This window comes from Penicillium riverlandense, assembly GCF_028828495.1.
Source record: "Penicillium riverlandense strain IBT 135883 chromosome Unknown utg000006l_segment0_segment0, whole genome shotgun sequence".
Taxonomy (NCBI): Eukaryota; Fungi; Ascomycota; class Eurotiomycetes; order Eurotiales; family Aspergillaceae; genus Penicillium; species Penicillium riverlandense.
Window position 1 is genome coordinate 187,719 of NW_026643197.1, and position 22,093 is coordinate 209,811.

General features: G+C 52.8%; 7 protein-coding genes across 7 annotated transcripts; 3 read left to right on the forward strand and 4 right to left on the reverse strand.

Moving 5' to 3' along the window:
• Positions 1-302: 302 nt before the first annotated feature.
• On the reverse strand, positions 303-1,301 carry N7474_006325 (SDR family oxidoreductase; the record flags this gene model as incomplete). Its single annotated transcript, XM_057197735.1, has 5 exons — positions 303-386; positions 441-638; positions 687-1,061; positions 1,117-1,175; positions 1,226-1,301. 5 exons carry the CDS (start codon positions 1,299-1,301, stop codon positions 303-305), a joined length of 792 nt encoding a protein of 263 aa, XP_057051175.1.
• A 503-nt stretch (positions 1,302-1,804) lies between these two features.
• On the forward strand, positions 1,805-2,101 carry N7474_006326 (uncharacterized protein; the record flags this gene model as incomplete). The annotated part of the gene is made up of 1 exon (XM_057197736.1): positions 1,805-2,101. One exon carries the CDS (start codon positions 1,805-1,807, stop codon positions 2,099-2,101), a length of 297 nt encoding a protein of 98 aa, XP_057051176.1.
• A 467-nt stretch (positions 2,102-2,568) lies between these two features.
• N7474_006327 (purple acid phosphatase family protein) lies at positions 2,569-4,105 on the reverse strand (the record flags this gene model as incomplete). The annotated part of the gene is made up of 2 exons (XM_057197737.1): positions 2,569-3,926; positions 3,979-4,105. 2 exons carry the CDS (start codon positions 4,103-4,105, stop codon positions 2,569-2,571), a joined length of 1,485 nt encoding a protein of 494 aa, XP_057051177.1.
• A 1,331-nt stretch (positions 4,106-5,436) lies between these two features.
• N7474_006328 (NAD(P)-dependent alcohol dehydrogenase) lies at positions 5,437-6,739 on the forward strand (the record flags this gene model as incomplete). The annotated part of the gene is made up of 5 exons (XM_057197738.1): positions 5,437-5,442; positions 5,492-5,651; positions 5,706-5,835; positions 5,892-6,450; positions 6,503-6,739. The coding sequence occupies 5 exons, from the start codon at positions 5,437-5,439 to the stop codon at positions 6,737-6,739; spliced, it is 1,092 nt and encodes a 363-aa protein (XP_057051178.1).
• A 610-nt stretch (positions 6,740-7,349) lies between these two features.
• N7474_006329 (putative GTPase activating protein (Evi5)) lies at positions 7,350-10,167 on the reverse strand (the record flags this gene model as incomplete). Its single annotated transcript, XM_057197739.1, has 4 exons — positions 7,350-9,081; positions 9,132-9,379; positions 9,451-9,741; positions 9,802-10,167. 4 exons carry the CDS (start codon positions 10,165-10,167, stop codon positions 7,350-7,352), a joined length of 2,637 nt encoding a protein of 878 aa, XP_057051179.1.
• Positions 10,168-12,760: 2,593 nt separating this feature from the next.
• Positions 12,761-17,955, forward strand: N7474_006330 (DNA topoisomerase 2; the record flags this gene model as incomplete). Its single annotated transcript, XM_057197740.1, has 3 exons — positions 12,761-12,838; positions 12,897-13,202; positions 13,255-17,955. The coding sequence occupies 3 exons, from the start codon at positions 12,761-12,763 to the stop codon at positions 17,953-17,955; spliced, it is 5,085 nt and encodes a 1,694-aa protein (XP_057051180.1).
• Positions 17,956-18,492: 537 nt separating this feature from the next.
• N7474_006331 (uncharacterized protein) lies at positions 18,493-20,247 on the reverse strand (the record flags this gene model as incomplete). Its single annotated transcript, XM_057197741.1, has 4 exons — positions 18,493-19,547; positions 19,609-19,693; positions 19,785-19,858; positions 19,908-20,247. The coding sequence occupies 4 exons, from the start codon at positions 20,245-20,247 to the stop codon at positions 18,493-18,495; spliced, it is 1,554 nt and encodes a 517-aa protein (XP_057051181.1).
• Between the last annotated feature and the right edge of the window lie 1,846 nt (positions 20,248-22,093).

Below are 22,093 nucleotides of genomic sequence, written 5' to 3' on the forward strand. Positions count from 1 at the left end.
GAAAAATGTATCTTTATTTCTAGACGATATCGACTCGACTTTGAATATATACCATTTGGCTTTCGTATAACGTATCTCACCCTTAATTGATTTAAAAGAAGCGTAAATTGACAGGCTCAGTTTTGTATGTCCTTTTGTATCCTTTTAAGGCAACATCACTGGCAATTTGCACAGGCAAGAATCTACAATTATACTCTTTATGAACCGGCTTCCTAGCGTAGACTGAGCGATATAGACCACAATTATGACGACTGGAAACCGATTCTGTAATACCTATGGATCAATAGCAGATCTGATTATGTTTAAGGAAGCGTGTATCCACCGTCAATAACGATGTTGGCACCGGTCATATAGCTGGATGCATCGGACGCACAGAAGACATACGCCTGTTTCTTTTTTCAGCAAATGCTTCCTGTAATGTTTTCAAAAGCAGAACTCACGCCCTTCAGCTCATAGCACTCAGCCATCCTCTTTGCGGGAATCATGCTGAACCACTTCTCCCGCCACTCTTGGGGGTGGATATCCAGAATCTCGGTTGCGATGAATCCGGGTGAGATGCAATTGACACGGCAGAAATCAACCCATTCCACCGACAGACACTTGGCCAGCTGGACAACACCTGCTTTAGAAGCGTTGTACTATCTATAGTTAGCGGATACCCCAGCAATGAATAGGATTTGACCTACCGCAGCCTGCTTCTGAGGGACATTCACCAGCGTCGCGCTGACGGACGCTGTGAAAATAACATTTCCATGTCCCTGCGTCTTAAAGATACGCGCAGCAGCTTGGGCAGTGTAAAAGGCTCCATCGAGGTTGACCTTCATGATATCGCTCCACTGCTCCGTTGTATAGTCTTCGGCCGCGACACACGAAGTAATTCCGGAGTTTACGACAATGATATCAATCTTTCCAAAGTCCTTGGAGATATGCTGTACGGCCGCTTCGATTTCTGACTGAACCCCTACATTTGCCTGGTACGCAGCTGCGCGAACATTGTTCGCAGATGCGATCTCGGCCGCGGTCGCGTCGGCGGTCTTGGACGAGTTGTAGATCAAGGCCACCTGCATCTTGGTTAGTCCCGCATGTCACGCTTTCTTAAATAGATATCTGACTTACGTGGGCACCTGCTTCAGCTAGTGCTCTGGACACCTCGAGACCGATTCCACGGGCACCTCCTGATGATGTCTGTCAGTCCGGCTTTGGGACTCTTGGGAGTCTGGCATACCGGTCACTGCGGCAACCTTGCCGGTAAGATCGAACGCCTTCATGACATGCTGGTTCTGGGGCTGGGCGAGGACCATCTTGGTGACAGTAGATCGGAGTATAGATAGTTGTTGTTTCTGTTTTTCTCTCTGTTCCTTTTTCACTTCTCCCCCGCACTCGCACCAACTCCGAGCGGCTGGGGTGTTCCGGGCTCCACAGCGTGTATACAAAGATCGGAACAGAGGGCTCCGTTAAGCATAGACAAGTACAGTTAGATGCAAAATTAGCTTCACTATTTTACACTCTTCTCTTAATTCAAGGCCCCACCGCCAAGCCGCCAGCTTGAAAAACAAGGACGCCGGGTGGGAGTGCGACAGAATCATCCGGGAGCTGAAAGCAACCGACTATTTCTACTCCGACGCTGTCTCGCATGTAAAGATGGACAGCTGGACTAAAGGAAGGGTGGTTCCCCTGGGTGATGCAGAGCAAGCCAATTCACCCTCTATTATCACTTGAGCCTTCAGTCTGCTTCTCTCCAGACATTCTTACCAACAACACGGATGGGTATTTTGCGTCTCCCATCTCGGGCCTAGGCACGAGCATGGCTTTCAGCGCAGCCTACAAGCTAGCATGTTACGTCCAGCAATACATCAAGGGACAAAGCCCGGACCCTTCAGCTGCGCTTGCGCAGTACAATGAGCAAATGCGATCTATTATCGAGGGTGGACAGGAGCTGGCACCCGGCCAACCGCATATTATCAACCCTGAGACCGGTTGGGGCGTCTGGATCATGCGAGTCCCATCCGGTCACTATCATATACCAGAATCATGTTCATTGTCGTCAAGTTCTTTGGAAAGATTCTCCATCTGGGACCTCAAGCAGCGCATTACGTACTAGCTGAGGACTTTGGTTTTAAGGAGATGCCCGTATGGAAGGAAGAGGTTACTGATAAGAGCCAAGGAGAGGAGATCATTCCTTTGCCCAGAATCTAAGAGAAGAGTGTAGATAAGTGAAGCTCGGTTTGCACTTGGCTGTATACGTGTAGTTCGGAGATAGCTCATTCCAAAAAGTGCGGAAGTCTGTATCACAACTATACCAAATATCCGTCCAATAGGCTACCCTATATGCTCACCTCTGTCTACTATCTCATTATCCTGCTTACTGGACACAACACCACTAGGAGTGGCGAAGGTCCATCAAAAATCTTTGCAATTTCATCGCTTTATCAAGTAATTGTCGTCAAAAAGGCAAGCTAACACCAGTCACACGATTTACAATACGTATCATTGTAACTCTGCATTTCGCGCATCCGAGAGTAGGTTTCAAAAATGGATATCTACAAAGCGATGGGACTCGTTTGCAACTCACTGCACAACGAACTGGGTCGAGTGATTCTTGTACAGCACACTCGAATCCAAGATATCTCCCGTAGAGGACCGGACGAAGGTAACCTGTAAATGTTTTTGATCCAGGAAGTTCAATGTGGCGTAGCTGTAATCATCCCCATAGGCAAAGGCCGTATAGGAGGGCTCACTTCCCGGTGAATCCAATCCTTCAATGTTGCCCGCACCTCCAGCAACAATGTACATGGGTGCTGAGGGATTGGTCATGTTGTGGGGATCCGCAATGCTGTTGTTGACCGGATAAAAGCGCTGAGAGTTGTGCACATGGCCGAAAACGCCCACATCCACGCCGTATTCATAGAATAGAGACTCAAAGGCATCTTGGCATGGCCCGCAGCCATTGCCAGAGCCGGTTGAGTACCATGGTCGGTGTCCGGCGACAATGAGCCATGGCGTCACAGACCGGTCGACGCTGGCCAGGTCAGCGGCCAGGAAGTCGAGCTGCTGGTGTGGAGCACCAAAAGGCCCACCATCAAGACCAGCTGAGCCATCCTGACCATCCGGCGCCGACGGAAAATCAGTTTCAGTGTCGATCATGACGATGTGGGCCATGCCGTATTCGAAAGAGTACCAGAAAGGCGGATTGGCGAGGGACTGCGCTTTCTGAGCGAGGGTTTGAGCCTTCGTGCTGGATGAGGAGGAGCCGAACGCAGTAGGCATGGTGTCTTGGAAGCGATGCATGAAGTCGGTGAAATTACGCTGGCCCTCGGGGCAAAGACCCGTAGTATAGTCAATCTCCTCACAGTCGGCCTCGTGGTTACCCGGGCTGGCCATGTAGAGTTTGCGGCCAGAAATGGGAGCCAGCTGCTCAGCATAAAACTGTTCCAGGATAGCCTGGTACGCATCTTTCTCGTGGAGCAGATTCTGGGGTTTGAGATACCAATCGTCGGCATAGGCAAAATCCCCGGGATGAATCACAAATTCATAGCTGTTGACAGTTTTTGCCAAGCGCTGAATGGTGGTGTGGTTCAGAGCGGGAGAGATGGTAGGAGGAGAGTCCCTCTTCTTCACAGTGTACCCATCCGCACCCTGGACGCCCAGGTCGATAACGACGCTCACGTTGAATGGCGTCTGATCACCGGGAGTCCTGGGACTGAGAAAGTGATCAACGCTTGAGTTGGTAGACACGATCTTGTAGTAGTACGTCGTCGCCGGGGTAAGGTCAGTCAGAACCACCACGTTGGACCAAGTGCGCGAGGTCGGGTAGGTGGTGGAGGCGGACGAGGAGCACCGCATTTTAGACAGGTCGTTTTCAGAGGTGCCATAGCTCACACAGGTGTGATTCAACGGAGCATATGTGTTCCAGGCGACCGACACCGCTGAGGAAAGGTCAGGACCAAATTATTCGAAAATGGACAAGACGTCGCTCACCATTGGGGCCGTGGATAGCCAGCCGTTGCTGGGACGGGGTAGTGAGGTCCTTGGGGATGGGCGGATAATCATAGCCCAGCACGCCGCCGGCGAGGGCCAGTACAGTAAGAGAAATGGAGTGCTTCATGATTCTGCAGGAATCCTGAATCTTCTAATGCGGGAATGGGCAACCATAATATGTCACAAACAATGCATAAATAAATCCCGTGTCGGTGATGGTTTATACTCCGGCATGAAAAATCGGGCCAATCAGTGATAGTGCAAGACCCATGAGGAGAATTGCTTACGCACGTGTCAGCCGCGGTGAAAAAAATCAAGGTCGGATCGCTGATCTTTAACTGTTCTTAGCGAGTCGCCGGAAAGCCGCCGGAGGTAACTATAGTCAAATGTAACTATACGGATCTTGAACAGAAGAAGGAAAGAATAATGGAAACATTAATAATTGGATAAACAACAATTAGGTTTGTATGTAAGCTATCCACCCTACATTCTTCGATTTCGGGTTCGGCTCCTTTGCGCATAGAGGATGACACTGTAGCTCGATCGAGAAGAGCATTGATTTAATTAGGATTTGAAACTAATCTCTCGCTAGCTAGCATTCGCTGATATTAGGCTAGAATTCTCGGGCAGTGTGAGAATCCTGTATAGTATAATTGATTGGCATGGACCCTCAGATGGCCTTATGGACTTGGTTCAAAAATTCTGCCCGAGTCATTCTTTAGACGTCTCCATTTTCGGGCCAGAGGATGAGCTAGCATGATGGTGATGGTGAATTCATTTGCCGAATGTAACTCGTTCTACATACCGGATTTTACCTATTTTACCTACTGTCGGAATCAATTCTCACGCCGATGCAGTAATTCGCTTTCCCAGAAATCATTTCCGCCTCTGCCGAATGGCAATCAGTATGGATCGACGGGGAATGATTAAACGAGAAACAATCACAAGGAAATGGTTACAGGAAACGCGGGATGCGAGAACACGTACGCACGCGTATGACCTCCAAGTTGACGACGGCACAGTCGAGATGCATTATTTGCTTTCAGAAAAAACATGGTAAGTTACCGGCGGAGGGCTGGCGAGAGGCTGTGATGAATTGTATCTGGAAGAGAGATCATGAAGTCCCCCCAACACGACAGGGGAACATACGGTCCGTGTCCGGTTAAATCACTCCAATATAGTGTTGGAAAAGATCATTCTGAGTCTGGCCCCGGCGTCAAGGAATGCTATCTCGGACCGCCATCGAGTGTCTGTAATAGAGGCTAGACATTTCATAATAGATGACTATAAACACCTAGTAGTTGTGTGATTTGTTATAGCACCATCCACTCAGTACGGGACGGGGTGGATCCTTCGCGGAGTAAGTTGTCTGCGTCATGCGGGGAATCATGACAAGGTAAAGATTAAAGCTAACTTCATCCACTGCCATTTTCACGATCACATATGTATTCAAACAACATGAGCGTAAGACAACAAAGTCCTCCATGTGTCCGGTCTTATTAACAGCTGCCAGGAAACAAACCGCTCTTTCGTCCTCCGTGCCATCAAGGACGTCGTTTTCGAAGACCGTAGCGTGCTCCCACTGAGAGATCCATGGGATGTGCGCATTCACGTTGCGCAGACAGGTATTTGTGGTAGTGATGTACACTACTGGCAGCGAGGACGAATCGGAGGTAGGTAATATGTGTCTGAGTTCTGGATAGGCGACTCAAACAACATTTTCGTAGATTTCATTCTCCGGTCACCTATCGTACTCGGCCATGAGAGCTCCGGGACAGTTGTGGAGGTTGGTCCAGCTGTGAGGAATGTCAAAGTGGGTGATCGGGTGGCCGTTGAGCCCGGCGTGCCATGCAGACAGTACGTTCCACAGCCAACCAGCCCTGGCCTGATAAAAGATCACTGACCAGCTCCAGCTGCAACTACTGCCGCAGCGGCTCATACAATCTCTGCCCGGACACCGTCTTCGCAGCGACACCACCGCACGACGGAACACTGTCCAAGTACTATAGTACACAGGCGGACTTCTGCTACCCGCTGCCGGCGCACATGGATCTTGAAGAAGGGGCGCTGGTTGAGCCGGTCGCGGTGGCTGTCCAGATCACCAAGGTTGGCAAAGTGAAGCCTAACCAGACAGTCGTTGTCTTCGGGTGTGGACCTATTGGGCTGCTCTGCCAGGCTGTGAGCAAGGCGTATGCTGCAAAAAGGGTCATTGGGGTGGATATCAGCCAGTCACGGGCTGAGTTTGCGCGGTCGCTTGGAGCGGACGGTGTGTTTGTGCCGCCGGTTAAGCCTGAGGATGTGGATGACAATGCATGGAGCGAGGAGGTGGCAAGGATGATGAAGGAACAGTTCGACCTTGGCGAGGGGCCTGATGTCGTGCTAGAGGCGACGGGTGCGCAGGCATGTATCCAGACCGGAGTGCATCTCACCAAGAAGGGAGGCATGTATGTGCAGGCCGGGATGGGCAAAGAAGTGAGTTTCGACAACCCTTGCGTCGTCTGCTGATATACTGAATAACGGACAGAACGTCAACTTCCCCATCACCACGGCGTGCATTCGCGACCTGACCATCCGCGGCTCCATCCGCTACACGACGGGCTGCTACCCGACGGCCGTTGATCTGATTGCCAGCGGCAAGATCGACGTGAAGCGACTCATCACGGATCGGTACACGTTCGAGCAGGCCGAGGAGGCATTTGAGCTGGTGCGACAGGGCAAAGAGAGTGTAATCAAGGTGATCATTGGGGGTCTGGCTAGTTGAAGACATTGGATTGCTTGATATATGCTCATTATTATAGACATCATCATGGTACTCTACTGGGTATATCGCAGAAATTGACACAAAAGATGGATCTCACTGCACAATATCCTTGACTGGGTGCAGGGACATGGGCGGAAGACAGAGTGACCGGTGTTCATTTTCCCACTGCGCAGGGTTAGCATAACTTAGCGACCTGTCAAGCACAAAACGTACCTCTTCTGCATCGGCATATCCAAGCCAGGAGTGGTTATGATAGCTCAGTCACCATGATGTGCCGTCAGTTCGTGGATAATAACAATCATAATATGTACCGTTGAGACTGGCTTGTTCAGAGGGTTGGCCCCGAAGGAACTCTGGCAGTGGAGTCGCCAAGGTCCAACGATAATAGGAGGTGTATATCCAAGAGGATCATGTCATATGGGGCTATGGACAAGAATAGGATCAAATAGTAGGTACTATGGACAAGTATGCAACGAGAGGGATATCATCTATGTACGGAGAAGAGAAGGGATGGAACAGACAGACAGCAGAAACATCAAATCATCGCTCGCCAAAAATGTGACAAATGAGAGGAAGGGAAACAAAGGATATGCAAACCGAGATCAGGTCATCAAGGAGTTTCAGCGCCGACCGGCGGCGTCGTCGCGACCCGACGTCCCCAGCCACTGAAGAATCCGCCCGGAGTGGCCGCAGGCTTGGCTGGCTCAGTCGGGGTCTTCTGGATGCTGCTCTGCGCCGTCAAGGATCGCCCCCCGAGGAGGGAATTTCGGTTCTCCTTGCCGGGCGTGGGGGTAGACGAGCCGACCAACTTTCGCAGCGCCTCCAGCTTGCCCTTCACCTCCTCCAGCTCCTGCTGCGCGACTGCCTCGGCCGTCTTCGCGTTGACCAGCTCCAGCAGCAGTGTTTCGTCGGTTCCGGGCTGGTTATTAGTGGTGGAGAGTATAGTCTGCAGTCCCAGACTGCTGGACCGCTTGTTGAAGGTCGGACTCTTCACCGAATTGGTGCGCACCAGCGTCAGCTCGCGCAGGCCCGGGGAGGTCGCCTCGCTACTAATCTCGGAGGCGGAGGAGTACACGACCTCGGCGGGCGTGGACGCCTCCGAGGCCGCGGGGCTCTTGAGAGCGCGCAGTTCCTGGTTCGTGCGCTCCAGGCGCTGTCGATCACGGTATCCATCTTGGATCCGGCTGCGAGCTTCGCGGAGCTGTTCCTTCATGGACGCATTCTCTTGCTCAAACTCATCCATCCGTCGCGTCAGGTCCTGACGCCGACTGGCCTCGATCTGGTGCATTTCCTTCCAGTGGGCCACCTCGTCGTGAAGCTGGTGCTTCGTCTGCACGATTTCTTCGCGCTTGGGTTCTGCCTCGCACGGGGTGAACCGGGCCTGCGCCTTGGCGATGAGATCCGTCGGTTGTGCGTCCGAGCTTATCTCTTGGAGGTGGTTCAACATGGCCTTCGCCACCAGCTGGTCTTCCTCGCGCTCCTCTCGCTCCTGCTGTATTTCGCGAGTGAGGTCTGCGTGTTGGCGCTGCAGCTCGCTCAGGGCCATGAGCAGGTCTTCGATCTGAGAGTGGAGATCTCGGTCCTTGTTGTAGGACATGTTGGATTTGACGCGCGATTTCTGGCCGTCAATCGTCATGGCCGACGAGGCCTCGGTCGGGGCCGTGCTGGCAACAGAAGCACTTTCAACCGAGTTCAGTGTCGAGGTCATGCTCTGTTTGGAGGTGGAGCGCCGGATGGTGCTCGGGGGGCGGGAAGGAGTCGGGTTTGGAGTGAGAGCTTTGAGGGAGTTGTGAGAGACGGAGGAGCTCGCCCATAGACGGCCGAGGAAGCGGGTGGCTGCCGCCTGCATGGAGGGGAAGGTAATGCTTGTCGGCACGCCCTGGGACTGGTTGTAGCTGGCTTCGAGGGCCTGCAAACTCTCCTTGGTGACCAGCGGTGTCAGCGACACGAAGTCGTTGACGAGATCATCGGCGTTGAACGCGTAGATATCCCACAAGCTGCGCGAGAGCAGCAGCTGCATCACATCTTCGAATTCGGTACATGCCAGGATTTTCTTCTCATTGCGCTGCATGAGGGAGAGCGCGACACGCATCAACGTTTCAATGGCGCCCTCCAGGAAGATGACATCGTAGATCCGCAGGAGCATGGGCAGCGGACAGACCACCGCAAAAAAGGACAGGAACCACTGTGAAACGTACGCTGGCTCCACGTTCAGCGCTTCCAAGTGCTCAAAGAGGGCGGGTCGGTGCCGTGCCAGGAGGTTCTGGAACTGATAGACATGGAGATGAAGGCCGGAGAGATCGGGCAGGTAGCATGTGCGAAGATTGTAGTGGTCCATGAGCCTGCAAACGGGTTAGGGAATGCAATCTTCGGGGGAAGCAGGATATCATACCGAACAAGAACGCAGAAGGCTTCGGCATCCGTCATGTGCATGAGCAACGGGCCCACGACAAACCCGAGGCCCTGGCAGTAGCCGATCTTGGTGTCGTAGAGGCTGAAGCATTGTAGCACGCGAGCCAGCATCTGCTGTCCCTCGCCCGCGGGGTCTCGGAACATCTCGACATTGGGAAAGCTGCGGCCAATGTCTTTGCCGATTAGGTCATTGTACGGACTGCTTTCGCCGGTCAATCGGTGGAATTCCTCCAATAGCATGGCATCACGGGCACCGGCCAGACTCGGCCACACTACGCCTCGCAGCGGCGGGGGCACACCCCCTGGATCTTGTTCGATGTCAGGGTCGGGAGACGCTGCGCGGTCTGGGGGTAATCCGCCACCAGGGCGGCCCAGAACTCCAGCTCCGTCATGGGCGGAGGAGAAAGCTGGGAGTACCGCAGCTCCGACCGGGTTGGTTCATTGATCAGGCGTTTGATCTGGTGCAGTGACTGTGAGCGGGACTGCCTCTGGTGTTGCGAGACATTGGGGCTATTGGCCAGCCCGGATTTCGGGTTAGTCGCCAGGGCATTGTTTTCTTGCTCGAGACGAGCCAGAAGCAGGGCCGTTGACTAGAACTGCAGGTTAGCCACGCGGCCATTATTTTGGGGGAAGCTGGATCTATCACGCACATCGTCGGATCCTTCTCCCCGAGGTTCTTGTTCCTCGGTTCTATCCAGATGCTCCCAATCCAAATCGTCCAAGTCCGAATCCGAGTCTGGAATATCTTCCTCTTCTTCTTCTTCTTCGATAGGTGGTGGGGTGTACACGGCGTTTGTGAGCAAGGTGGGACCAAGCTCCTCGTCCTCGGGGCTGTGGGCCTCGGACTCGAGGGGAGCATCTTCTTCGGCGGAGGTCGGGGGAATGTCCAGGGAGCGCCAGTCTAGCTGGGTATGTTCGGAGTTGGACTGGATATCGGACAGCGAGACGGTGACCATGGAGTCGGTGGGTTTGTGGGTGTGGGAAGCCCCGGGCGACACGGGCTCGGCATCGTCCATGACGGCGGATAGAGCGGGTGGATCAATTCGAGCAGTGGACAGGGCAGGATAGCAGCACGGTCTTCATCGCCAGATCCGAGTCGAGGAGAGTCGGGCGTCGAGGCAGATAAATAAGTTCAGTCGAAGAAAAGCATTAGAATGAGCGTTCAGGAGAACTAACGATGGAACTAACTAAACCCACCCAACTAGCCCCCTTTGGCACTTTTCTCCCCCCTCCTGAACAACAACACAGTCTCGCCCCCTGCCCGTCGATCTTATGGTTCTGATGATTACACCGACTGTTTTAGGGTAGTTAACTAACTAACCAACTATCGGTGTTGACTTGTTGTACCCCCGTCGCGTTTGTTGTTCGGGGGCATCCATGGTTGACTGGCGGATCGTCCCTCACCTCATCTTCACCACAATCACCACCACCACCACATCATAATAATCAAACACAGACAAGTCACTACCACCTTGGGGGCATCACCCCCCCTCTCTCCAATGGTACCTGCCTGCAGGTACCAGAACCGCCGCCAATCTGAGGCAAAGATGCTGCAGCCGACTGTCTTGTAATGCTGATACTGCAGCGACAACTAGTGTATTCTATTTTACGTTTCATTGGTGAACCTCGTTTTCATTCCCTTCCATTGGCCAGAAATTAAGGGTCGTGTTGGAAATTTGGTGACCCCGTACGGCCCCCCTGGCGCCCCGTTTCAGCTTGAGGATGCTTGTGCATTCGACGCAATGGTGGCAAGACTCTTCCTAAAGCTGGGGCGGGGGGCAGATTCCTCATCGCGAGAGGCAAATCGGCCAACGTCATGCTCAAATGCTCTTTCTGGGGTCTTCAACGGTCAAGAACGACCAGAAGAAAAAAAAGATCACAGCCGCGAGAAGCCCAAAAACGGGTTGGACATGGTCCATGCATTGGTGTGGTTGTATAGCCAGACACGCTAGTTGACTAGCGGCTTATCGGTGTTATTACTCCAGGATGATGAACTAATATGCACGCAGGCACATCTTCAGTTCTTAATTTTCGGCCCCGAACGCTTTAAACTTATCGGATACAAGAACGTCGCAACGCACGGGCTCGACGGTCTATTTTTGCTCTTTTCTGGGGGTGGCAATAATCATGACTGCCCTCGATTGCATCACGATCATCCGGAAGATTCCATGGTAGGAGGCGCTTTCTCTGCTCCGAGTGAGATCCGACCCGTACGACTAACGGTAGACCCTGTTGCCACCGCACCTAACCCCAAATTTGGGGTTGATTAAAGGCAGCATGCTCGGACCGTTTTCAGCCCGTGATGTCTAAATGCCGTCGGTGGACAGGTGAATGGCGTGGGGGTGTTGGAAGGCATCATCAAATTCTAGCCCATGATGTCTAGATGCTGTTTTGGTTCAATTTTAGCTCAGTCTAGATGCTCACCCATGTCATAGCTTTCATTCAATGGTGGGGACCAGGGAGCTATTGCTCGGTGTTGCGTCAACGCGGTGGTTGCGTACAGATCGAGCCACGCAAGGAGGGTGCCATGGAAGCCATGCAAGCCACGCGGTCACATACATAACTCCCCGCATAAGCCTCACCTGGAAGTCCATCTAGTCATGCCATCTCTTCACGTAGTACTGGTTCATTGCAATTCTGGGAATGGTGAACTCTGCATAGATACCGGCGGAGTGGTTGCAGAGATCATGAGAGCTCGGAACTTCGGTTGAAAATTCAATCTAGATAGGCTGCCAAACTGACTCTAGAATCCCTGTTGGCTGCACGCCTAAACTTGGATGGAGAGTTCTACTTCCATCTCACTTTGTGCTTCAACTGAGCCTTCCATTATTATTCAATCGCCAGATGACAGTTTCACATACATACTAAATATCTTGTGCAGAACCACCGCAGCATCCAGCTCTGTATCAACCCCTCTGGCTCTAAGAGGAAGCTGCACTACTGTTGGGCGGTGCAAGGGTCTTCTCTTCTCAGTAACTGACCCCCTAAAAGCCTCCAAAATGACCCTTAAACAGATCCCCAAAAAAACTTCAACCTGATATTATCCTCATAACGTTTTGATTTGCCGCCATACACACCGTACAGAACAGGTGGGTATCGCATTACTTTGACAGTGATTGAAGACACGCATAGCGCTTGGTCACTAGGCCCAGGTCGCGACATATATAGATCAGTAAAACCACCACCCCACGATGTATTGTCTTGACCCTCATGAGGCTCTGAATATTGAATCTCCACATCTGGCTCTCTTTGATCTCACCTTTATGAGTCCCCTCTCCTATGGTAGGTTCCATTTGCCCCGTTTGTTGTGAAATTTCCCAATCCGGACGGCACAACACGGGCGGTGAGGAAGAAGGATGATCCGAGTGGCCAATGCCATTCACCGCCCGCTAACAAAGCGTCGCGTTTCACGCTGCGACAGAAACACCATCTCCCCTCCTACTCTCTCCTTTCGCCTCCTTTCGACTTCGAGAGCAAGCGGGAGCGACTGACGATTCATCTCCCCAGTTCTTAACCCTTCTTCTAGCCGTATCGTTCGTTTCTACGGTTAGATCTGGCCCTCCGGCCCATTCCTTTACCCGCCGCAGTTCCTTCAATAAATTCTTCACCATGGATGACTCCATCATGGATGATTCCGTCTTTGAGGACGAGGGTGGCAGCTCCGACTTCGTCCCTGAGCCCGCGCCCGTGAGGATTTCTACCTATGTGCTGCGTGTTTTGTTACTGACAAGAGTTTGCTGTATAGAAGCCCAAGGCCAAGGCTGCTCCCAAGAAGGCCGCTGCAAAGCCAGCCGCAAAGAAGCAGACCACCCTCAAGACCAAGCCAGCTCCCAAGAAGAAAAAGGCCCAAGATAGCGAGGATGAAGTGTCCGACGTCCAAATTTCCGATGATGAAGCCGATTCCCTCCTCTCCCACACCCCTCCCAAGAAAGCTCAGACGGCTCCAGCGGCCAAGAAAGGCGGCGGATCCAAACCGCTGGCCGACCTGGAGAATGAGTCTTTCGGAGACGGTGCCGCCGATAACAAGAATGCATCGGACAAGTACCAGAAGGTGGGCGATCACGGCAATCGTGGTTGAACTAGTAACTGACGGCGGATTTTAGCTCACACAACTTGAACACATTATCAAACGTCCCGACTCCTACATTGGGTCCACTGAGCGCATCAACCAGCAGATGTGGGTATTCAACTCCGAAACGGAGTCCATGGAGTACCGGGAAGTCTCATTCGTTCCCGGTTTGTACAAGATCTTCGACGAAATCGTGGTCAACGCTGCCGACAACAAACAGAATGACAGTAACATGAACGAAATTCGCGTGACCATCAACCGCGAGACGGGCGAAATCAGTGTGTTGAACAACGGCCGTGGTATCCCGATCGAAATTCACTCCAAGGAGAAGATCTACGTTCCCGAGCTGATTTTTGGTCATCTGCTCACCTCGTCCAACTATGACGATACTCAGCTGAAGGTGACCGGTGGTCGAAATGGTTTTGGTGCGAAGCTCTGTAACGTGTTCTCGACCGAGTTCACAATTGAGACCCAGGACTCCCGCCAAAAGAAGAAATACAAGCAGACGTGGACCGACAACATGTCCAAGATGGGTAAAGCGAAGATCACCGATGCCAAGGGTGATGACTACACCAAGGTCACCTTCAAGCCTGATTACGCTAAATTCGGTATGGAGGGCATGGATGATGACTTTGAGGCCCTTGTCAAGCGCCGTGTCTACGATCTGGCGGGTACGGCACGGGGGGTGAATGTCAAGTTGAACGGCACTCGTATTCCCATCCGCACCTTCAAGAAATACATGGAGATGTACACCAAGGCTATCCGCAAGGAGCGAGGTGATGAGGGTCCTCCGCCGAAGGACGAAATCCTCACCTGCAGCCCAGATCCCCGGTGGGAGATTGGCTTTGCTGTCTCGGATGGGGCTTTCCAGCAGGTCTCCTTCGTCAACTCGATTGCCACAACCTCGGGCGGATCCCATGTCAATTACATTGCCGACCAGATCTGCAATCGGCTTGCGGACCAGGTCAAGAAGAAGAACAAGACCGGTGCCACGCTGAAGAGCGCTCAAATTCGGAACCACATCTTCATCTTTGTCAATTGTTTGATCGTCAATCCGGCTTTCGCCTCGCAGACCAAGGAACAATTAACCACGAAGCCAAGTCAGTTTGGCAGCAAATGCGTTCTTGAGGAAGACTTCTACAAGAAAGTCCTAAAGACGGAGGTCATGTCGAATATCCTGCATTTTGCAGAGAAGAAGGCCGATCAAATCCTGAAGAAGGGCGATACCGGTCGCCGCTCGCGTATGAGCAACCCCAAGCTTGTGGATGCCAACAAAGCTGGTACTCGGGAGGGTCATCACTGCACCCTGATCTTGACGGAAGGTGACTCCGCCAAGGGCTTGGCCATGGCCGGCAGAGCAGTCGTAGGTCCCGATCTGTTCGGTGTTTTTCCGCTGCGCGGAAAGCTGCTCAATGTCCGGGATGCCTCTTTCGACCAAATCTCTAAGAACCAGGAGATTCAAAACATTAAGAACTTCATCGGTCTACAGCACAAGAAGGAGTACACCGAAACCAAGGGACTTCGATACGGCCATCTCATGATCATGACTGATCAGGATCACGACGGCAGCCACATCAAGGGGTTACTCATTAATTTCCTACAAGCACAATTCCCTAGCTTGCTCAAGATCCCCGAGTTCCTGATTGAGTTCATCACACCCATCATCAAGGTCTGGAAGGGTGATCCCAAGAATCCGACCAAGTCACGGTCCTTCTTCACAATGCCTGAATACGAGGCATGGCTTGAGACTCACAGGGATGAACGTGGTTGGGAACACAAATACTACAAGGGTCTGGGTACCAGCACCACCGATGATGCCCAGATTTACTTCCGGGATCTTGACCGTCATCTCAAGGAGTTCCACACGATGCAGGAAAACGAACCGGAGCTCATTGAGCTCGCCTTCTCGAAAAAGAAGGCTGATGAACGAAAGGAGTGGCTTCGGCAGTTCAAACCTGGCACCTACTTGGATCACTCGGTGTCGAAGATTAGCTACGCCGACTTCATCAACAAGGAGCTCATTCTTTTCAGTATGGCGGACAACCAACGTTCCATTCCATCGGTTGTCGACGGTCTTAAACCCGGTCAGCGCAAGGTGCTGTATACCTGCTTCCGCCGCAATTTGAAGAAGGACATGAAAGTCGTGGAGTTAGCGGGTCACGTCTCCGGTATGACAGCTTATCAGCACGGTGACACCTCTCTCCAACAGACCATCGTTGGCCTGGCCCAGACCTTTGTCGGATCAAACAATGTCAACTGCCTGGAGCCCAGTGGGAACTTCGGAAGTCGACTTCAAGGTGGCCAGGACTGTGCCTCTGCTCGTTACATTTACACGCGACTGTCTCCCTTCGCGCGTAAAATCTTCCACCCGGCCGACGAACCGCTGCTGACATACAACGAGGACGATGGCAAGAAGATTGAACCTGAGATGTATCTTCCAGTTGTCCCAATGGTCTTGATTAACGGCGCCGATGGCATTGGTACTGGTTGGAGCTCCTCGATTCCGAACTACAGCCCCGAGGATGTGGTGAACAACCTGAAGCGCTTGATGGATGGCGAGGAACCCACCCCAATGCAACCTTGGTTCCGCGGCTTCACGGGCGAAGTTGTGGCTATCGGTGGGGACCGTTACAAGTTCAGTGGTATCATCAAGGAGACTGGTGACAAGGAGGTCGAGATCACCGAGCTCCCCATCCGAACCTGGACCCAAGATTTCAAGGACAAGCTGGAGGATATCATCAAGGCCGAGAAGGTGCCCTCCTTCATCAAGGACTACAAAGACTACAACACCCACCACAAGGTTCACTTTGTGATCCAGCTTGATGAGAAGCACATGCAGGCCGCGCTGTCGGAAGGTCTGGAGGAGAAGTTCAAACTGTCCAAGACTATCGCGACAACCAATCTAGTCGCCTTCGATCCAGAGGGCCGAATCACCAAGTACGCCTCCGTCGATGATATCTTGAAGGAGTTCTTCACTCTTCGCCTGAAGTTCTACGAGCGGCGCAAGCAGCATCAGCTGTCGGAGCTTCAGAGGGACCTAGACAAATTGAGCAATCAAGCGCGCTTTGTGCAGATGATTATCGATGGCAAGCTCGTGATCTCCAAGAAGAAGAAGCCGGTCCTGGTTGCTGAGCTGAAAGAAAAGGGTTTTAAGCCCTTCCCCAAGGTGTCCGACGCCGCGAAGATGGGCGAGGACCAGCCGGTGGTGGAAGAAGAAGAAGACGAGGAAGCCGACAAGGATACTGAAGTATTGTCGAGTGCATATGACTACCTGCTGGGCATGCCCATTTGGTCGTTGACCCAAGAACGGGTCGAGAAGCTGCGCCGCCAGATTGGTGACAAGGAGGTTGAGATCGATGTCCTGATCAAGCTGACCAAGGAAGACATCTGGAAGCGCGATCTGGACGAGTTCATCAACGAATGGCGCTTCCAGCTTGAGGATGAGGACCGCCGTCAGCGCAAGGCGGCTGGCTTGGGCCGCCGTGTGTCTGCCAAGTTGGCCACGGGTGGTGGTCGCGGGGCAGCTTCGCGCAAGCGCAAGGCGAACGGTGACGACTCGGATGAGGACTTCGGGGCACCCAAGACCAAGAAGAAAGCAGCAGCCAAGAAAAAGGAGCAACCGACAAACAGCCTCATGAATTTCCTCAATAAGTCGTCGACCAAATCTGCCCCCGTCGCCGTCGATGGTTCTGATGAAGACGACTTTGACTTTGACATGGAAGTGCTTCCTAAGAAGAGTCGTGGGGCCGCCAAACCGAAGCCCAAGGAAGAAGCTGTTGATGTGGACATGGAAGAGGTGCCTGCCAAACCAGCAGCAGATCCAATGGACTTAGATGATGACGTTGAGGAGACACGCCCCAAGCCAGCTGTCAAACGAGGCGCCAAGCCCAAGCAGAAGGTCGAAGACGACTCGGACGATGACTTCCTCGAGATTGCTAAGTCGGAGGCATCTAAGCCTGCCACCGGCCGTGCCCGCAAGCCTGCCAAGTACACCGCTCCTAGTGACTCGGACAGCGAAAACGGCGATGACCTGCTTGCAGATGTCGGCCAAATGGTCAAGGGAATTGGCGGTGATTCCAACGCAGAATCCCGACAGTTCTTCTCCGAGAAGTCTCGGCCCGGCAGCAGTGCCAGCCTGAAACCCGCCTCCAAAGCATCCAAGAGTCAAGAGTTGGACGCCGACGACACGGACTACAGCAAGCTCATTCCACAGAACTCTCCACGCCGTTCGCTGCAGGTCAAGTCCAAGGATGTGATGACCGTCCCTGACGAAGACGAAGACGAAGACGATGAGCCTGCCAAGCCAGCCTCGAAGGCTAAGGCTAAGGCTGCGCCCAAGTCCAAGGCCGCTGCCGCTGCACCGAAGGCGCGTGGTCGACCGAAGAAGGATGCCGCGCCTGCCAAACCAGCGGCTACGTCGGCCTCGTCCGGCTTGTCGGCAGCAGCCAAGGCCTACGCTTCCAAGCAGGCCAAGACTGCAGCAGCCAAGAAGAATATTGTGGATGACTTTTCGGAGGATGACATTGATGCCATGGCCAACGATATTCTGGATTCTCCAGCTGGCAAAATCGATGTAGATGACGCTAATGACGAACCGCCTCCGCGATGTGCAGCCGCAAGCCGTCCGTCTCGCCGCACAGCAACGACAAAGAAGTCGTATACCGTTGCACCTGAGAGCGACGATAATGACGATGACGCGTCTGCGGATGACTTCGATGACGACGAGAGCGAGTAGACGGTGACTGACTGAACCGTGGGCGTTGGGGATACTGCGGGAATGCGCCGGTTTTTTTTTCCTCTATGCCTTTTTATTTCATTAATTGTCTTTGTTGTCCTTTTTATGGTGATCAGACAGAGCCAGTAATTGTATGCAGTTTTAAATGATTCGGTTTCTATAGAAATCCCCTCATCATTCGTAGGCTAAATCCTAACCTGATAGGAAAACGAGGATCTTGAAAAGACTTTAGGAAGATGGCGACAATATGGAAGATGGCCTCATTTCAATTGAACCAGAGTAGAAAGTTTTGCACAAACACGTCCCAAAAATGCATACCACTCAAACACATGCAAATAATTCAATCCGCGAAGTATTCCCGACCCAAACAATAGTTCTAGTCCTGATTCACCATGCAACGCCGTCCGTCTATGCGCGGTAAAAAGAAAGTATTCGAAACAAAATCCCTGCGAAGACGCCTCCCGTGTACGAACGAACCAAACGAGCGCCGTCAACCAACCGCTTGCCGTCCTATCTCAAAAACCAGACGTCCCTATGTTAAAGGGAGGCACGGCGTCTCTTCCGAGATCCGATGGTACTGTCGAGAGAACGTGGTCCAAAAAGGGAGCAATGAGCACCTTCTCTGCCACCGTCGACATCGGTATCGCTAGCCATCGCCTCTTGCATGTGCAAGTGGAGTAGGGCATGAGCCGCCTTGACCTCTCGGGCAAACGAAGTAGGAGCCATACGACCACTGGCTCGAGTGGTAACGGTGCATGCATTAGACTGGTCTGTGCAGGGCTTGCTGGTGGTGTCCTTGTCAACGCTCGGGTTACGATAGTCTTCGTCACCGTCGTCATAAAGAGATCCATCGCCGTCCAGGGAAGTGAAGTCCGAAGAGGCACTCTCCTCAGCATCCTCAGCAGAGGCACCTTTGATCTCCAGTGCCGTGTCAACATCTGGAGACAGCCAGTCCGTCGGAGTGCGCGACACTTCCGAATACAGATTCGACGACGAGGCGTCTGTCTCTGACTCGTCCTCGCTGGTAGCCGATGGCAACATTTTCTGGTGCTTGCTCTGCAGCGCCGCAAGAATCTCCATCGGCGAGATGTGGTGGGAACGGGGAACAAAGTCCGAGGAGCGCGGGACGTTGACTGGCGTGAAGGCGTTCCGGACGGGGCTGCCAGGGGAAACGCAGTATCGGTCTGAGACCTCAGAGGACGAGCCGTACTCGCTGCTGACACTGCCCGCATACCGGCGATTTGGAGGCCTAGGCATTATGTGGCGACGGAGCATGTTCATTTCGGCACGAGCTGGGTAGTGGCTGGGATGTTCGTCGCGCCGTATGTACGGGGTGACGGATCGAGACTGGTTGGTTGCCGTGGAGGAACATGGTACGCTCTGGAGCGCCAGCGAGCGATAGTAGTTGGCAGTCTCCGTGGCTCTCTTCACGATAGCCTGGTCGATGATCATGCGGCCAAACCGGCTACTGTCCTCTGGAGGTATGCACAGCGAAGGGAAATCCGAGCCGAAGAGTGGTGTCAGGGCATGTCGAATTTTCCAGCAGAAGGTCGCCGAAATGGCTTTGGCTGCTTCGAACGGCATCCAATACCCTAAAAAAGTAAATTAGTAAAACTGAAAACTGTACAAGGATGAGAAAAAAAAACCACTCACCTTGAGCTGCAAGCGCTCCGCCTGTGATGCTGTGGCAGATGTCTCTGAGACCGGGGTTGGAATTGATCATCTTGCCCGGAGTGGTCTGGATATCGTGTTAGTGCAGTCAAGTACCGAAGCTAGGGAGTACTTGCCTTGGAATAGCCATTGCACTTGAACAAATGCGTCGTCCGGACGAGTCCAATGTTATAGTCCCACATCACAGTCCACACCTTTTCCTCACCCGGCAACTGGAAGGTGTACTGGAATACTGAGGGATGTGTTAGTTGAGGAAAGGGCAAAGAAGTGGTATCGCATACCTTCAAATGATTCTCTGCCAGTGAGCTGCTGGAAACTCTTCTTGTCACTGCTGTAGGGGATGTGTCGAGGAAATTCAGCGATGCTGCCCATGGTGGGATGAAGCTTGAACTCGCGCTGAATCCTCTCCAACTCAACATCACGCTCTTCACACGGTGGATAGCGAAGCTCGCCACGGATGCGACCACGTGTGAAGATGGGAGCATCTTTGGCAAGCTTCTGCCTCTTTTCCAGAGGGGGACTCGACGAGACGGGACGCTGAGTCCTCGCCAGCAACGGCGCAGGAGGAGAAAACTGAGGAATTTCGGGAAGCGGATTTAGCAGAGACTTGATGGAAGCCATGGCTGGAATGTCCAAGGAGGAAAACGAATCCAAAAACCAGTGGGTGCGAGATGAAGAGGGAGGTAAAGTTCAGTCTCTCTGAGAGATGGAAGTAGGAGATCCCAGGGTCGGGGAAGGAAGAAGATTATTTTCTTCTCGGGGAGTGAGACACGGAAGGAAGGCTTTTCTAGAAGACCCAGTGTCCATGAAAGAGTCAAAGCAGATGGAGACAAATCATGCAAGACAAGGGGTTGATTGTGAAGGCACAACCCCCAAGTTTGATACCGACTCAGCTTTGTCCAGGAAACTGCTTCAGACTGTATACAGACCGTGTTTGTCCCCTATATCTCTTTGTACAAGGCTACGCTGAATCGTCCTGGAAACGCGGTGTCTTCGAGGGCCTGGGTCTGTAGGCTCAGCGGTGAACCCTAGGACTCTCGGTGTCTAGCATACCGGGTATGGCCTCACCGGTACTTCGCCCAGGCATTCACAAGGAGACGCAAGGCACTTGACGTTGGACGAGCCACACTGGGCTGTTTGTCTCTCCCCACGTTGGGTTCCTGATGCGGCCAACGAACCGAGTCCTAGGGGAACAGCGTAAATGAGGGTTGGGCTCTGGACTGACCGCTATGCTGTGCCAATGTTGCCATCGGTGCCCGTCATTCATTCTCCTGAACAAGAGGAAATGAGAGACACTCAGGCCGCTGAGCTTCGAGGCATCACTTATTTCACTCCACGGCTGCAGCCACCCAAGCCGTCCCAGATCTGTCCGTTTCAGGGATCTCTGGAAGCATGTGGATATCCTACATCTGTGATCAATCCGCTGTCTCCTGGTGCCTCTACCCTTTTAGATGTCAATGCATGCAAACAGACTGCAGCAGTCGGCAGAAGATGGGCTTCTCAAGACTGGTCAACGTGAAACCCCAGAGAAGTCTCATAATTTGCTTCACAGTATACCAAAAGATCCCGTACGAGTTGTGCTCTCATCGAAGTAAGTGTATCCCTTTCCTAACACGTGTGGTCGGAGATAATTCGATATACCCCTTGTCAAACGGCCGGCTTCAGCTTCCGAAGCACTCAGGGCAGTATGAGGGCCATCCATCACCCAATCAGAGCTTGAATTCTTCATAGTGGCTGAGAGTACGGGCATCAAAGAGGTCTGAGACCACGGCAAGGTGCAGGGCCACTAGTACTGGTAGGACGGAAGGCTGCAGCTTCGCCTTTTAGGGAGACCGTCTGAGTCGGCGGAGGCAGCCAGTAGGAAGAGTCTGTATTCATTTAGTGGTAGATAAACTTTTGACCCGATCAAAATGATACTGAGAAGTAGCAGGGATTTCTGGGGAAGTAACCTAATGTCTCCAACGGCCCGAGCAACATGCCGTCATGAGAAGCCGTCTCATGCAACCCACGTATCTTGTCATTGTGGTACTCTGAGAGAAAATGTCGGGTACGATATGATCCCTCTGCAACTGCATGGCCTTAGTCCAAGTAAAATCCCCGCTAAGATGCCGCTGGGGCCAGTCTCAGGGACTGCAGGTCAGAGACATGGACGCTTGTCTGGAGAGACTGAGAATTTCCATGCAGGCTTCTCTGCAGAAGACCGACACGTTTGTTGGAGATCCAGATCGCCCGTTTTGTCCTGTTTTGGGTTGAATGAGCGGTCTCTTCCACAGTAACACCCTGGATTCCTTTCGACCAGCCCATTCTGCAATCCCCATTGTATCCACTGACCCGCCACTGCAGTCGGGTTTGGGCTTCTAGTCGGGTTTGGGCTTCTAAACAGGCACAGGGTGAATATGACCAATTGGCGTCCGGCCGGCACAGCGAGGTTGCATGCACAGCATAAACGGTGCAGATATCTCGGACG